At 33.7% G+C, this 14,119-nt stretch overlaps 1 protein-coding gene across 4 annotated transcripts; it reads right to left on the reverse strand.

The window, feature by feature from the left end:
* Positions 1 to 1,346: 1,346 nt before the first annotated feature.
* Positions 1,347 to 5,627, reverse strand: LOC105785537 (C-type lectin receptor-like tyrosine-protein kinase At1g52310). 4 transcript variants are annotated; one of them, XM_012611631.2, is made up of 6 exons: positions 5,197 to 5,627; positions 4,834 to 4,930; positions 4,684 to 4,732; positions 4,163 to 4,585; positions 2,962 to 3,532; positions 1,347 to 2,461 (listed from the first exon to the last, which is right to left on the reverse strand). In XM_012611631.2, exons 2-6 carry the CDS (start codon positions 4,909 to 4,911, stop codon positions 1,936 to 1,938), a joined length of 1,647 nt encoding a protein of 548 aa, XP_012467085.1. In that variant the 5' UTR covers positions 4,912 to 4,930; positions 5,197 to 5,627; the 3' UTR covers positions 1,347 to 1,935. The 4 variants fall into 4 exon arrangements, with proteins under 4 accessions (XP_012467085.1, XP_012467084.1, XP_052489059.1 ...); XM_012611630.2 differs by having other exon boundaries at positions 4,163 to 4,582; positions 4,675 to 4,732; XM_052633099.1 differs by having other exon boundaries at positions 4,675 to 4,732.
* Positions 5,628 to 14,119: the final 8,492 nt, after the last annotated feature.

Consider the following 14,119-nt stretch of genomic DNA (forward strand, 5'->3'; position numbering starts at 1 on the left):
CAAGAAGTCAATACTAACTTTAAAAAACTAAACATAGAAGCTAGGTTTAGTGGATAAGTCAAATTATCCCACTAACCTCTTCGATTCTCGTGACTAAGAACTTTCTCTCATCATAAAAGTGAGTCTTATCGACTACGGTAACTTAGTTCCATTCTAACTGATTCTCATCAGACTAACTAAATTATCCAACTAGAGTAATAAAATAATAAATGGTCATTTCAAACTAAGAACTTAACCCAAACGTCTAGCAACTGGGGTGGCGTGTTCTCTACAGAGGAGTTTGCCCAACCACCAAGCTCGCCAGACATAAACTTCGCCCATAGACGCAATCACAGACTTACATATCTAGTCACAATTAATACCTTACTCACTTAGAATTTACTCTTCATACCATACTTTGATAAACAATAACCAACACTAGGACTTCGCTGGGTGGGATGTTACAATTTTTGTGTCATGACACACCAATACGTCTAGCTGGCCATCATAATTGCAATTAGGCCCATGTGTCACTTAACAACTGTCAATTTGTCGTGACACACCATCTACAACTACCACAATTTTATTCAAGTGCATCTATTTCTTCTTCATCTTCGATCATTCCTACAAGATAAACACTAAATAAGTCTATAGATCGAGAGATATTATAAATGTTTCATAATTTAACAAAAAAAACCTAACTAAAAACATTGAAAATAAGAAAAAAATGTCTAAAAACTAGACACTATTGGAAACTAAACTAAAAGGCTAAACACATAAATTTACCTAAGAATAATGTCAAATTAAGTCTAAAAGATGCTTAAAATTATGTGTTCTTAGAGGGTGATCAATAATCAAATAAAATAAAAATAAAATAAATTTCACTTTTCTTTTTGAGATTTTGAACTCAAACAAAATCTAAAGTTTTCGAGATCTTTTTCTAATTAAGTGCTTTTTATTTATTTGCAATTTGCTATCAATACCAAAGGATATAGACTGAAATTGTATATTTTATGACAATAAAAATTATTATTATAATTTACAAGTTATAAATTAAAACAAATAAATATTTATTGGTTATAGATATTAATTTTATTAAGTTATTTTTAAAAAAAAAATACTTATTTTATGTTAGGATCACTTGGATTAATTGTAATCGTATTGTCCAAATCATTCCGTGTTTAGATTAACTGTGTATTGGATAAGTCAATTCAAGCTGCTGATTTTTTTATAGTGAAATCAAATTTAAATTAATTGGGTCAAAATTGGTAGTTACAGAACCTGAAGTAGGTTTGCAAATCTTGACCACCCAGTCTGTCGTGGGTGAAAAAACAGACTAGTATATGAACATATTTAACAACGAAAAATAAAGCACATAAAATCATTTTCTTTTATGGATCTTCCTACTTATAACATTCTAAAACATACCATTATGGCAACTGGGAATCCAAAGATGGAATTTTACACCCCAACCCCATTGCCCAAGTGATTTAATGATATGTTTTGTGAACATGGCTTGACTACATTAACCTAACCAAAATAATGGGCTTAAATGACATTTAAGTTAAATACATGGCACCACTTGAGCCTTGGCTTGCCCATCTATCAGATTCAAGACTAGCAGCTGTTATGAAGGATAGCAGAAGTGATGAGCAAATTCAATGCACCATGGTGAGGCAGACCTCATAGATGGCTGGCTGGCTATTGACACCATGAGAATGCGGATTGTACACTATTACTCACTCCAAGGACCATCGAAAAGCCACCTGATTTTACTACGGCCAGGCCTGCATTCTTTCACACCATTTTCAACCCCACAAAATACATGTATTCTATTGGAATTAGCTTTTACTAGAACGATGGTAGCTCTAAACTATTGTTCTGAAATAAAAGCTCTGGCAATTTAACGTTACATTTTAGAGTCAAAAAGCCCCAGAGCTGGAGATAAAACTTTAGTTACTTCGCGAGAGCTGGCTGAGCCAACTGCTGCAATTGATGAACAACATGAGACATTCTAGGCCGCATAGAAGGTACATTTTGCGTGCAAGCATACACAAGGTCCACCACCTTCTGAATATCACCAGCTTCTGGAATATCAGATGTTGATGAAGATATTAGAGGATCCAGGAGCTCAGGATAGTGATGTGCCTGCACTAAGGGTGTTGCCCATTCAAATATGCTCTGCCAACCCACTGAATCAACTTGCTGAGCAGGCCTACGCCCACTTACTATTTCAAGCAGCAACACTCCAAAGCTATATACATCACTCTTTGTTGTGAGCTCATTCCTATATACGAACTCAGGGGCAAGATATCCATAGGTTCCACCAGCCATCACAGTCCTCTCATGCATTACCTCCCAAGGAACAATCTTTGAAAGACCAACCCCCATCAGATGCGCTCCAAACTCTTCATCAAGTAGTACATTGCTTGCGCGTATATCCCTGTGCACAACATGTGGCTTCACCTTGTCATGCAGGAATCTGTTCTAAGAGATTAACTTGTTAGACACTCATTACCAGGAAAAAGAAGAGATAAAGACTTGCAGAAAGTATGAAGATCATAATCTCATTAAAAGATCTTAATCCAGCTAGTAGAATCTGCAAAAACTTGAAAACTGATATGTAATTCTGGTTGTGATAGAAGTTTGCTAATTCAAAGCATGGTGCTGTAGTTATGAGGTAGAAAATGCAAAACTAATGTGGGAAATTCTTTCAGTCATGACAGGGAGATATTCTAAAACGAATGCTTGCAACAGCTTAAATTGACTAGACAAGTAATATAAGAATGAAAAGAACTTACCAGTATAAACTATAAATGCTTTTAATTGAAGTAATGAATAAGACTAATTAATAAGTAAAAAAACAAAAATCTTTTAGCAAGTATTAAAAATTGTCTCCAAGCAGAAGTAGCAACAGGGATATCACAAGTATCAATTACAGTTGCACTTAACGTAGAAAGAGGATCTAGTGTTTATACTCACGCAATTCCCTGGGCAAGAGTTGTAGCAATTTTGATCCTCATGGTCCAATCCAAGCTCCTACCACCCCTTGGAATGTGGTATAGCCATCTATCCAATGGTCCGTTTGTGATAAACTCATATACGATGTAACGGTCACCATGATCATAGCAGCATCCTTTCACAGCAACTAAATTAGGGTGATGAAGCTTAGCAACCCTACCAATTTCAGAGTAGAACTCCTTTTTCCTCTGAAAACTAGATCTTTTTAACCTCTTAACCGCTACCTTTGATCCATCAGGCAGGAGGCCACTGTATGTGCTACCTGTTTTAGCATCCCCATGAAGTCGATTTCCTTCACTGAAATTTTTTGTGATTGACCTCAATTCATCACTGGTGAATATTTTCCATGAGGGGGGAACTAATGCAGAAGTGGCAGGATTAGATAGTTTTCTTGATCTTCTACGCCGTTTACTCCGCTTATAAGCAAGCAGCCAAACAACAACAGCAAATGTTGTAAAGAGAACCAATCCACTAACAACTGCTAGGATAATGAGATATTCCTTATGGCAGTGCATGTAGTAACATTTGTCCTCTGCAAGTGGAAAAATATAACTCAACAATGTCAAAATAATGTTGGTCAAATTCTGTTATTAGCCCCTATACTATGCGTAAGTTATAAATTTAATCTGGTTAATTTTAGTCCTAGTACTTCTTGAATTTTAAAATTTCAGTCCTGACCCAAATGATAGTAGTTAAAACCGTTTGATTAAATTCTACTATTAATCATTAACTATTCCTAAAGTTGTTGCTTTAATCCATATTCTTCAATTTGAACATTCTTAATCCTTGAACTTCTTGAATTTTGAAATTTCAGTATTGGAGTAATATGTAAAAATAACAAGCTGACATGCCATTACACTCTAATAATATATTTACCATATAAGATTTTGGAAATAGCATAAATTAACTTGATGAATTTGACAGCTACCGCCTGGTCAGGACTAAAATTTCAAAATTCAGAAAGCAAAGAGACTAAAAATAACCAATTTAAAGCACAATAACTAAATCCATAATTAATGCATAGTACAAGGACTAATAGCAGAACTTAACAAAAAAATATGAAACATACAATAGAAAGGAAAGATCAATATATAATCTAATAGTGGTGACAAAAATGCTATAGAGCAACCACTCGAAAAAATTAAAATAACCGTTTTCTTACCAATATCAACCATGCACAGAAAAGCATGAGATGCATTGCATCTCTTGCTCACAAGAGGTTCAGATCCATTCTTCACCAATGTACATAAATCAACTGAATTGTTGACAAAGCATGACGATTTGGGGCAAATGGATTGGGCAGATGATCTAAGAACTGATTCATTCCAGACCGATGTATTATCAGACCACTTCCAACCAGAACTGATAGTCGAATTGCTAACTCTTCCTCCAACCCAGCAACCATTGACACTTTGGCCACACAGATGTTGTGCAAAGTTTAGTTCTTCAAATGATGTTAGGGCAGCTAAGTGTCCATGATATCGTTTACAATGGATATCGGATTCATCCCATGATTCCAAACTTTCATTGTACCCAAAGCACTTAGTTTTATTTGGAGCAAGAACCCATCCCGAAGGGCATTCTGCTATTTGACCCAACAAAATGAAACAACTTAATCTTCAAAAAATTATCAATATTTACCACAACAATAAACAAATTTAACAAATCCAGCACCTTCATTACCCTTATACTTGGAAGAATTGGTAGAAGGTGCAGTCCATCCATTAGAGGCCTGAGATACCAAAATGATGACAAAAAGAGAAACATTCAGATTCTGAATGCAAGTTATAAATTCTATAACTTGCATATAACTTTTAGATTGTACAATCTTACAGTGTCAGAAGCCACAAGCGGGACTGCAAAAGAAGCAACTAAGACAATAAATTGCAGGGGGGCAACCTTTACTCCCATCACAACTCTATCTTTAATCCTAGAAACGGGCAAAATAAAAAAGAAAAAAGAAAACTATCAAAGTGATTCTCTAGCGAAATTATAAAAATATATATATTTTTTAAAAACATTAACCACGTCGTCAGTTCAATGGATTGCTCTTCTCTTTTCTTTAAAAAAGAAACTAAATATTGGTTATTGAAAAGTAGAAACGACGGCAAAGAAATGAAGATACTTTTTAAAATGCTAAGCAAATAAGGCAGGGAGTAAAAGTAAGATGATATACAAAGAACAACATATACTAACCTCCAAAACCAAAGAGCCAAAAGCTGATCATCAGAATTCCGCTAAGAAACCCTAATGCTCCCTGTGGGTTTAAACTGAGAAACTAAAACAGTACAACAAAATTTTTGGGATCTTCCGGATATAGTAAATGAAAATATAAAAGCGCCTGATATTCAGAAAATGCAATTATCTATTCATTTCCACAGGGTTTCTCAGCAATAAAACTGAGACACACACGGAGAGAAAGAGAGAGGGGATTGAATGAATGGTTGAAAAAAGCAAGGAGTAGATGGGAATGTTTAATAAGAGTAGGAAAGTAGAAAATTAAAAGGCAAAATAGAAAAATAAATGCTAACTGGGCTTGTGCTTTTTAACAATCCATCTACCAAAGAAGTACAGAGCAGTATGCTTTTGCAAAGGCCGGACTGGCTGTGGCAGAGGTGAAGTGGGTTGTTGCAACTTGCAAGCTTTTAGACTTTTCCACCTTTATTACTTAGTACTACGACTCTACGACAACTACTATCATATGTAGAGTATACATATATTTAAGCTCGCAAAATCTAAGTTAACCCAAAAGCCAATCCCAAATATATAAATTCGAATTTGATTTTGTTTTGGGGTTCAATTAAACCCAAAATGTTATCGCAGCATCATTCCTAATTATCGTAGGGAAAAGATTGTAATAAATAGAGATGCCTCGTCATCCTGAATCCATTACCAATTATTTAATGTCATTTTAATATTTTTTTCATGTCATAGACACATTATTTTAGTAATTTTTTTAACACGAACCCTAAACATTAAACTTTGGACCATGGATCCTTGATTTTAGATTTTGGACCCCAGATCTTTAACTTTAGACCTTGAACCCTGGACCCTAGACCATGGACCCTAAACCCTAGACCTTGGACCTTGAACCCTTAAGTCTAGGGTTCAAGATTCAGGATTCAGGGTTTGGGGTCCAAGGTCTAAAGTTTAGGGTCCAAGGTTCAAGTTGAAAAAATTAACAAAATAATGTGTCAATGACATGGAAAAAGATGTTGAAATGGCATTAAATAATTGGTAAGAGATACTGGATGATGTGGCATCTCTATTTCATACAATTCTTTCCCAATCATCATATAATACTCTTCACTTGTCCTGACTCCCAATACGGATGGAAGATTTCACTAAAGCATATATAAATTAATAATCTTGAAAATATTTAAGAATTTAAGCTTTGAAACAATATAAATAAAATTGTAAAAATGAGGTAAAATCAACTTGAATTTTTTAAATAATCTCAAATCATTTAGAAATCTTTCGTGAGTGTTTGGAGGTGCTCGAAGCAAAAAACGAGCTTCAGATGTGTAACGACCCAAAAGTCAATGAAGTCGGAAACGGTATTAATATTTGCTAGGATATTACAGTATTATATTGAAGTTTGATCTAATAATTTTAATTATTGGAAAGTTAGACAAGATACAAGTGTATCAGTGCTAAAGTCGATGGTTTTGGAAATTAAGGTATCGGGACCTCGTTTCCCTAAACTGGACTCGTAAATATTTAATAAAAATATTTGTAGAGTTATATTAGAAGTGAATTAAATTTTTGATGATGTAATTTTGAAGAAAGAGTGTTTAATTAAAATAAATGGACTAAATCAAATAAGTGATAAAAGTAAGAATTAAGACTAAATTACAAGGTGAATCTATATTGAAGGACTTATTAAATAAATAGACTATTGTTTTTATAGATTTTGATAGTGGAAAAGTATGAGTATCATCATGTATAAGATGATAGATATATTATATTTATTATTTTATTAATAAAACAAAGGAAAATGTTAATAAAAGGATATTAAATAAAATAAAGAAAAGAAGGTTAGTGGGGGAGAGGGGTGTTTTTCTTCTTTCTTGTTGCTGCTGAAAACCATGGAAAGCTTTGGAAAAAGCTTTGCTATTTTGTTACTAACTTTGAATGCATGTAAGTGTTTTTAGTCTTCATTTTTGATAATTTTTGTATTTTTGGAACCATTGATGTTAGGCCCAACTAAAAAAGGGATTATATTGCTAAATTATAATAAATTTAGGGATTGATTTTTGAGGTATTTTGTTGTGCTGGAAAAATGGACTATTTTTTTTGGAATACTTTAGCTACTTTATGTTGTAATTGTTGTTTGTATTAATCCCTAGTGACTTAGATATTTTAAATCTAAAATAACATGGTGTTAATCAATAAATTGCCATGGTTTGGAGGGACTATTTGAGAGTTGTATATGTACGATTAGCTGGGAATTTGGTTAAGGAGGTGGATAAAAATAGTCTTTGTGTAATGATTTTGCTAGCATTTATCTTTAAGGAGTTGGGTGTTACAAAATTAAAATAGCATGGTTAAAACTATAAATTTTGGTGATTAAGGGACTGCTTGGGTAATGTGTAGATTCGGTTAGCTGGTATTTAATTCAAGAAAAAAAATTACTAAGAAGGGTTAATTGTTGGTGTTTAAATATTCTCGGTGGTTGGATTAATTAATTAAACTAAATTATTATTTTATATTAAGAAAATAGTAGACTGGGTATCAACCGTGGAAAAGAACAGATCGCCGAGTAGTCATCTCCGAATCTTAGCTTTGTTGTATTTTGGTAAGTTCGTAGTCTTTGAACTCGAACTCTATATATTTCATTTAAAAACTTAATTATTACTTTGATATTTTAATTATATTTACATATATGCAAATGAATAAATTATGAGATGAGAAATTGTGTATTATATATATATATATATATGAAATGTGACATTATGAAATGAATCAATAAGTAATGAGATTTAAATCGATAGTATGGGAATGTTATATATGGAGATGTAATGTCGAATGATGAGATTGAAGTTGAATAATGTTGGTTAATGTATGGAGTTAAATAAAATCTCGTGTTTACATGCTAGGTAAGTTCGTAGTCTTAAAACTCGAACGTCATTTACTAAGTTAATTGTTAATTATTATTTAAGTATGTTTTTGTTTGTGTTTGGTTAAGCTCTATTAAATGGATATTAACATAATCATAAATAGATAGAATGTGACATTATGGAATAAATTAATGAATGATTAATAGATAATTGAAGTGAATATGATATTGAGTTGATTAATAGATAATGAAGTGAATGTGATATTGAGTTATGAAACGTGATATTGAGATTATGAAATGTGATTTTATGGACTTGCGAATGAGTAATTGATATTGTCGGTTCATTAGACTAGCGCTGGGCACAATCATCGTTGGTTCATCCAACTAGAGCTGGGCTCACTATTTATATCGTCGGTTTATTCGACTAGCGTTGGGCGCAAATATCGTTGGTTTATCCAACTAAATCTGGGCTCACTATTTATATCGTCAGTTTATCTGACTAGCGCTGGGCACAAATATCGTTGGTTTATCCAACTAGAGCTGGGATAACTGATTTCGGTATATCCAACTAGCGGTAGGCGCAACTTCCGTCAATTTATTTGACTAGTGCTGGGCACACATTTGTCGGTTTATGTGACTAGCGCTGGGCGCAAACTCTTTTGCGGATTACCCACTAGGCACCGGGTGTCATGTACCAAATGGACTATACAACAAGGTGTTATGAATCATCTAACAAGGATGGTTATAGGTATTACTAAAGATGATTATATTTATTTATGTATATAAATTTATTCATTTAAAGATATGATATATTCTTGAGTTAGATTATTAAAGTTGCGAAATAAATTCAAATTCTTTATATATATTGGTGTTTATTCAAATAAGTGAAGTTGCTTAACGTGGATTGGTTTGTGCCATAATATAAGTAAATTGTTGATTAATCTATGCAAAGCTATTCATATAGCAAGTGATGTGAATTGAGGTATATGTTCAACCCAACTAAAGGTGAATACTTGTGAAAATTGAGTATAGTATGAAATCAAGTGATGAAAGGCATGAAATTGAAATTGTGATATCTTGTAATTGTATGTTTAGATAGTAGTATAATGATATAATTCAATTTGAGCATTCATGTACCATATCATGTCTTAAAATGTTTGGATTATAGAAATATCACTGAGTTTTACTCAGCGTGCGATTTTCTTTTCCGTGCACAGGTTAGGTACTCTCTTTTGATCGCCGACTCAGCATCCAACAACAACAATCCCGATCTCAAGTGTGGTGATGTTTAATTTTGTAATGGCATGTACCTAGGAATGTCTTTGGTTGTTAGTTGTTTTGTGAATGTGATGTAAATTGAGTTATAAGTATATGTTTATGTTTGAAGCTAAATGTTAGTATGCATTTTGACCAAAGGCTTGATATGTGTATGAAAATTAAAGCTTGGTGTCTTAAGTAGCTTTATGTTAGGCTAAAATGAGTGATTTTGGCACATTTTAGATCCACACGGCCAGACACACGGGCGTGTGACTAGGCTGTGTGAGACATATAACTAGCACACGGGCGTGCGATGCCATTTCGAAGGGTACACGGGCTGTCACACGAGCGTGCGGCATGGCCGTGTGACCCAAGTCAGTGAGTCACACGGGCACAGACATGGGCTGGGACATAGCCATGTCTCCCTACTTCGAATGCCTATATGGCCTTAGACACGGGCGTGTAATTTACACGGCCTAGCCACACGGTCGTGTGAACTTTGTAGTAAAAAAATTTGCAAATTCTTCTTTAACTTTTCAAATGATTTCTATTAGTCCCAAAGTGTTTTTAAGGGAACTTCAAAGCTTAATTTAGGGAAAATTTGCATAATTATGATTGAATTAGAATATGCTTATGATTACTTATGAATTGGTTGTTAAATGCTTTGATTGGTTGGTAATATTCCATAACCCTACTTCGGCGACAAATACAGGTTTGGGGTGTTACAGCTCAAAACACCCAAAACAATTTAGTGGCACTACCCAAGGAATTAGGTATCAATACATAGCTCACATGTTCTAATACTTGGGGCTATGTATCGGTATCTAGCAAGGTATCAATACTTATTTCCCTTTCTTGTAGCTTTTCAGCTATTGCTTGTTGAGATTAGTGCCCTTAGGTTTTTCATCATATGTAATTTGTAACTTTTTCGAACAAATTGGTTTAATAAAATTCCAACTTTCACATTAATATCATTTGTATTTGTCCTCAATATTTTTGCATGCAAAGCAAAATGAACAAGCAAATATTGGCTCATTGATTGCCTATTGTTTAACTAATATATATCAGTAATTAATCTAATGGTCCATAGCTTGATTAGAATCAAGCAAATTGGTTAAAAGATTATTATGTCGTCTGTCAAGTCCATTTAGGGAGGTACCTTGTCTTGGGTATTAGAGCAGATAACTTCCAAAAGATAGAAACATAGATGTGATTGTCTTGATAGAAAATAAATCAAACAAGACCCAAGTAGAATAAATCCTAGATTTGTTTATGCATTTATTCACTTGTGATGTTCATAGTTGTAACACCCCAAAATAAGGCCTAAGAGTTTTAAGGGTATTTTAGGAATTTTAGCCTTAGAGTGCTCGAAATTTAGTAGCATGGTAAACCGGAATTATATTCGACTATGGCATCTTAGCTGTTAAATCAATTTTTTGAATATGTGCTTTAGTAACCCTTAATTTTAGAAAAAGAACTTATTTGTAACAAAGTCAAAACTATGAGCATTTATGTTGCAATTTCACCAATTTTTTAAAATTGAACCTAATAAACCCCCACTCCCAACATATTTCATGATAGCTTATTCTCTTCTCTCTAAGGTTGTGGTCCTTTGCTTTTCCCTCACCATTCCAATTGATTTTTGATTCCCAAACCATAATACTTTGATTTCCTATCATTCTCAAGCATTAAGCCTTCCTAAAACTCCAAGAAAAAACATTCGAATCCATAGATTTCACCATATTCTTCAAACGTGGGTTTTCCAGATTTGTGTCAAAACTCATTTAATCTTCCATCAAAGGTAATATTTTGAATTCTTATGAGTTTTTCATGATATCTAGTCCTTAAAATTGAAGTATTAGCCATTGAATTGCAAGTTTTTAATAAAAGTCAAAAATTGAGACATTAATGGTGGATTTCATGATTTTGAGTAAAAACATGGTTTCGAAGTGTTTTCAACTCATTTTTTCATGATTAGAAGGTTTCTAAACTTACCTTGAAGTTTCGCTAATAATTTCTTACTTTTTAATGAATTTTGTGAAAATTGTTAAAAAGATGTCAAAAAATTTCGATACCATGAATCAGGTAGTTTTTAGTGGTTTAAAGGTTGAGGATTAGGCGTAGATGACTAATTAGATTAATGGAATTAATTTTAGGTGAAACAGTTAAGCATAGACTGAGTTATGAGCATTCTAAGTTTGTTATGTTAAAGGTTTTGGTTACATGAGAACTTAGAATAGATTGATGTTTTAGTTGGTTTAAGTGAGTCCTTGGCTACTATCTGGTTGTGAATATTGTATGGTTCTTATGTGTAAAGCCTCAGATTCATTGGAGCATTCTACAAGTTAAAAGAAGAGCTAGTTTGAGCTTTTGACTTCTTGGAGAAAGTATAGGGCGAGTGTTTAGAATCGCCACTCATAGACACGAGTCATGTGTTATTTGGGAATTTAGTAGTAGTAGCCTAAACTCCTACTCTACATTTCGAGTGTAATTTTTCTTGTATCTATATTTATTTTGTGGTTTATGTACTTATATGATTATGAAATTGTACATAGTGATGAAAAGCTCAAATATGTGACATGTGGATATGGTAACTGTTGTGAAAAGTGCAAATGTATACATGAAATATATACGTTACATGAAAGTGATAGTGTTTTGCAAAAGTTGCTAACATGCAGTGATAGTGCACGGATAATCAATAAGTGTTATGTGTTTGATTTTAGATATTTTTGCCTTGTGATTTTGAAACCATTAGATATAGTTGGCATGCCATAGGATTGTGAGTACTCACCTATATGTATAGTGATTTTGGGCGTTGAGGCTCTAGGACATGTTGGAGGGATAAGGGAAGTGAGCTAAGCTCCATTCAATAGGACATGTAAGGGGAAATAAGGAGAGTGCTAGCTACATGCTTCACTTATGGGACATGTTTGACTCTATGAGTCTATGAGGTGTCTTGGAGATTCGCGTATCCGATGAGTGATGATAGAGCTCACTTTATGTTTCATACCTTAAATTCCAATTTATCGTTATATGTGACTTGTGTGAAATGTGATAAATGCTTGATTAAATATGTGCATTACATGATATATGTTTGCATGAGTAAGTATGTTGTGTAGATGAACCGGTAGATAATGCGTGGATAGGTACCCTACGACACAAGACATAGGACTATTGTAATTGTACTTATAAATGGTTGTCTTGAGGATGCATGATTATATGTTTGCGATGTGGTTATTCTAATCATTCATTGAGCTTGTTAAGCTCATCCACTCCCTTCTTTACCCATTGCAGATTAGTTGTGTACTGGTTTGAGCGATGTGGTTTTCCGAGAGGTGATCCAAGCCAGTTTTGTGTTATTCCGTAGGTGTTCTTTATTTATTTGCGTTTTGGGAAAAAGGCAATATGATAGACTTGTTTATAGCCATGTTAACTTCTAGACATTTTGCTGGTTTTTGGTTCAGTTTATAAGGATTACATGTTATTGTTATGCTTGGGTTCATGAACATGAGGATGGATTACCGTTACTTGCTCAAACATGATTCTGTGATATTGAACTGTCAATTAGGCCGTTGAATGATTATTTGTTGAAGTAATTGATGTATGATGTTTAGGAACTATAGTGGAATGGATTAATTGCATATGTATACTATATTTTTGAGGTGTGGAGGGTATTGATAATAGGGTTTTCAAAATCGATACCTCTATGCTTGAAACATGCAGGAAGTCAGAATAGATATTTGGTATCGATACCTTTACTTAAGTATTGAGACTCGAGGTTAAAATATCGATATTTCATGATAGGTATTGATAATTTTTGAGACTTTGGGTTTTTAATCGAAAAATAAAATGCAAGTTTGGTATTATTTTTCCAGGTGGTATAGATACCACTTAGAGAAAATATCGATACCCTAGTGTCAGTATCGATACCGACGAACATGTTTTGGCAATTTTACTAAATGGACCTTATGCATGTTTTAAAATGTTTATAACTCTAATTATTGTAATATTTGCATGAAACAATGATAACTATCAAGTTTGAGTGACTTAAAACCTTCATGAATAATAAAATGATGGACATTTTGTTTAGAATGAACTTTCTACTTGATGTATACGATATGAGACGGTAGCGTGACATCCCCTATTTGGGCTTGGCGACCAGGTCGGGTATAGGGTGTTATAATAGTGTGGCTTACCTCAATCGTGAGTCATGAACTTTTTGCATATGACTCGTATACTTTGATATATTGAAAACTTGAGGTCAATTGGCAATTGAACACCCAATACCCATCTTGACATTTGATACGAATGAAAGGTTCCACCAGAATACAAATCAGAATAATCTTGAAAATATTTAAGGCTTAAAAAATTTAAACCAATCAAATAAAATCTAATGAATTAATTAAAATCAAATTAAAGAAGTAAAAATCAAGTTGGAAACATTTATAAATAATTTACGGGTGGTTGGAGGTGTCTAGGATAGAAAATGGGCTTCATCGGGCCCAAAATAACCAATACAGTGCAAGAGGACTGTCTAAAGGCTAAGAATCAATACCCAAGCCCTATGTTCAAATACCCAATTAGGGTACTGGTACCTAGGTGCCAAGTACCGCTACTATCAAATTAGGGTTCAATACTTATGTAAGTGTCACGAGGCTAAAACTTTTATCTCACAGTCAGTGCAGCCTTAGGCGATTTATTGGTTTCAAATCCACCTATGTTAGACTAACTCTCGCAGAAGTGAGAATTCTCACGGAAATTCTCGAAGGCTTTGAAGCAAAGCGTAAGCAAACTAGAAAGGCT

The sequence above is a fragment of the Gossypium raimondii genome, chromosome 1, assembly GCF_025698545.1.
Source record: "Gossypium raimondii isolate GPD5lz chromosome 1, ASM2569854v1, whole genome shotgun sequence".
In the NCBI taxonomy this organism is placed as follows: Eukaryota; Viridiplantae; Streptophyta; class Magnoliopsida; order Malvales; family Malvaceae; genus Gossypium; species Gossypium raimondii.

Excerpts from the sequence above, each read along its gene's own strand:
- LOC105785537 (XM_052633099.1), bottom strand. The coding sequence starts at position 4,911 with ATGGGAGTAAAGGTTGCCCCCCTGCAATTTATTGTCTTAGTTGCTTCT. Across the intron at positions 4,586-4,674 it reads CAAGTATAAGGGTAATGAAG|CAGAATGCCCTTCGGGATGG; the intron begins GTGCTGGATTTG and ends TGGGTCAAATAG. Across the intron at positions 2,462-2,961 it reads ACTCTTGCCCAGGGAATTGC|ATTCCTGCATGACAAGGTGA; the intron begins GTGAGTATAAAC and ends CTCTTAGAACAG.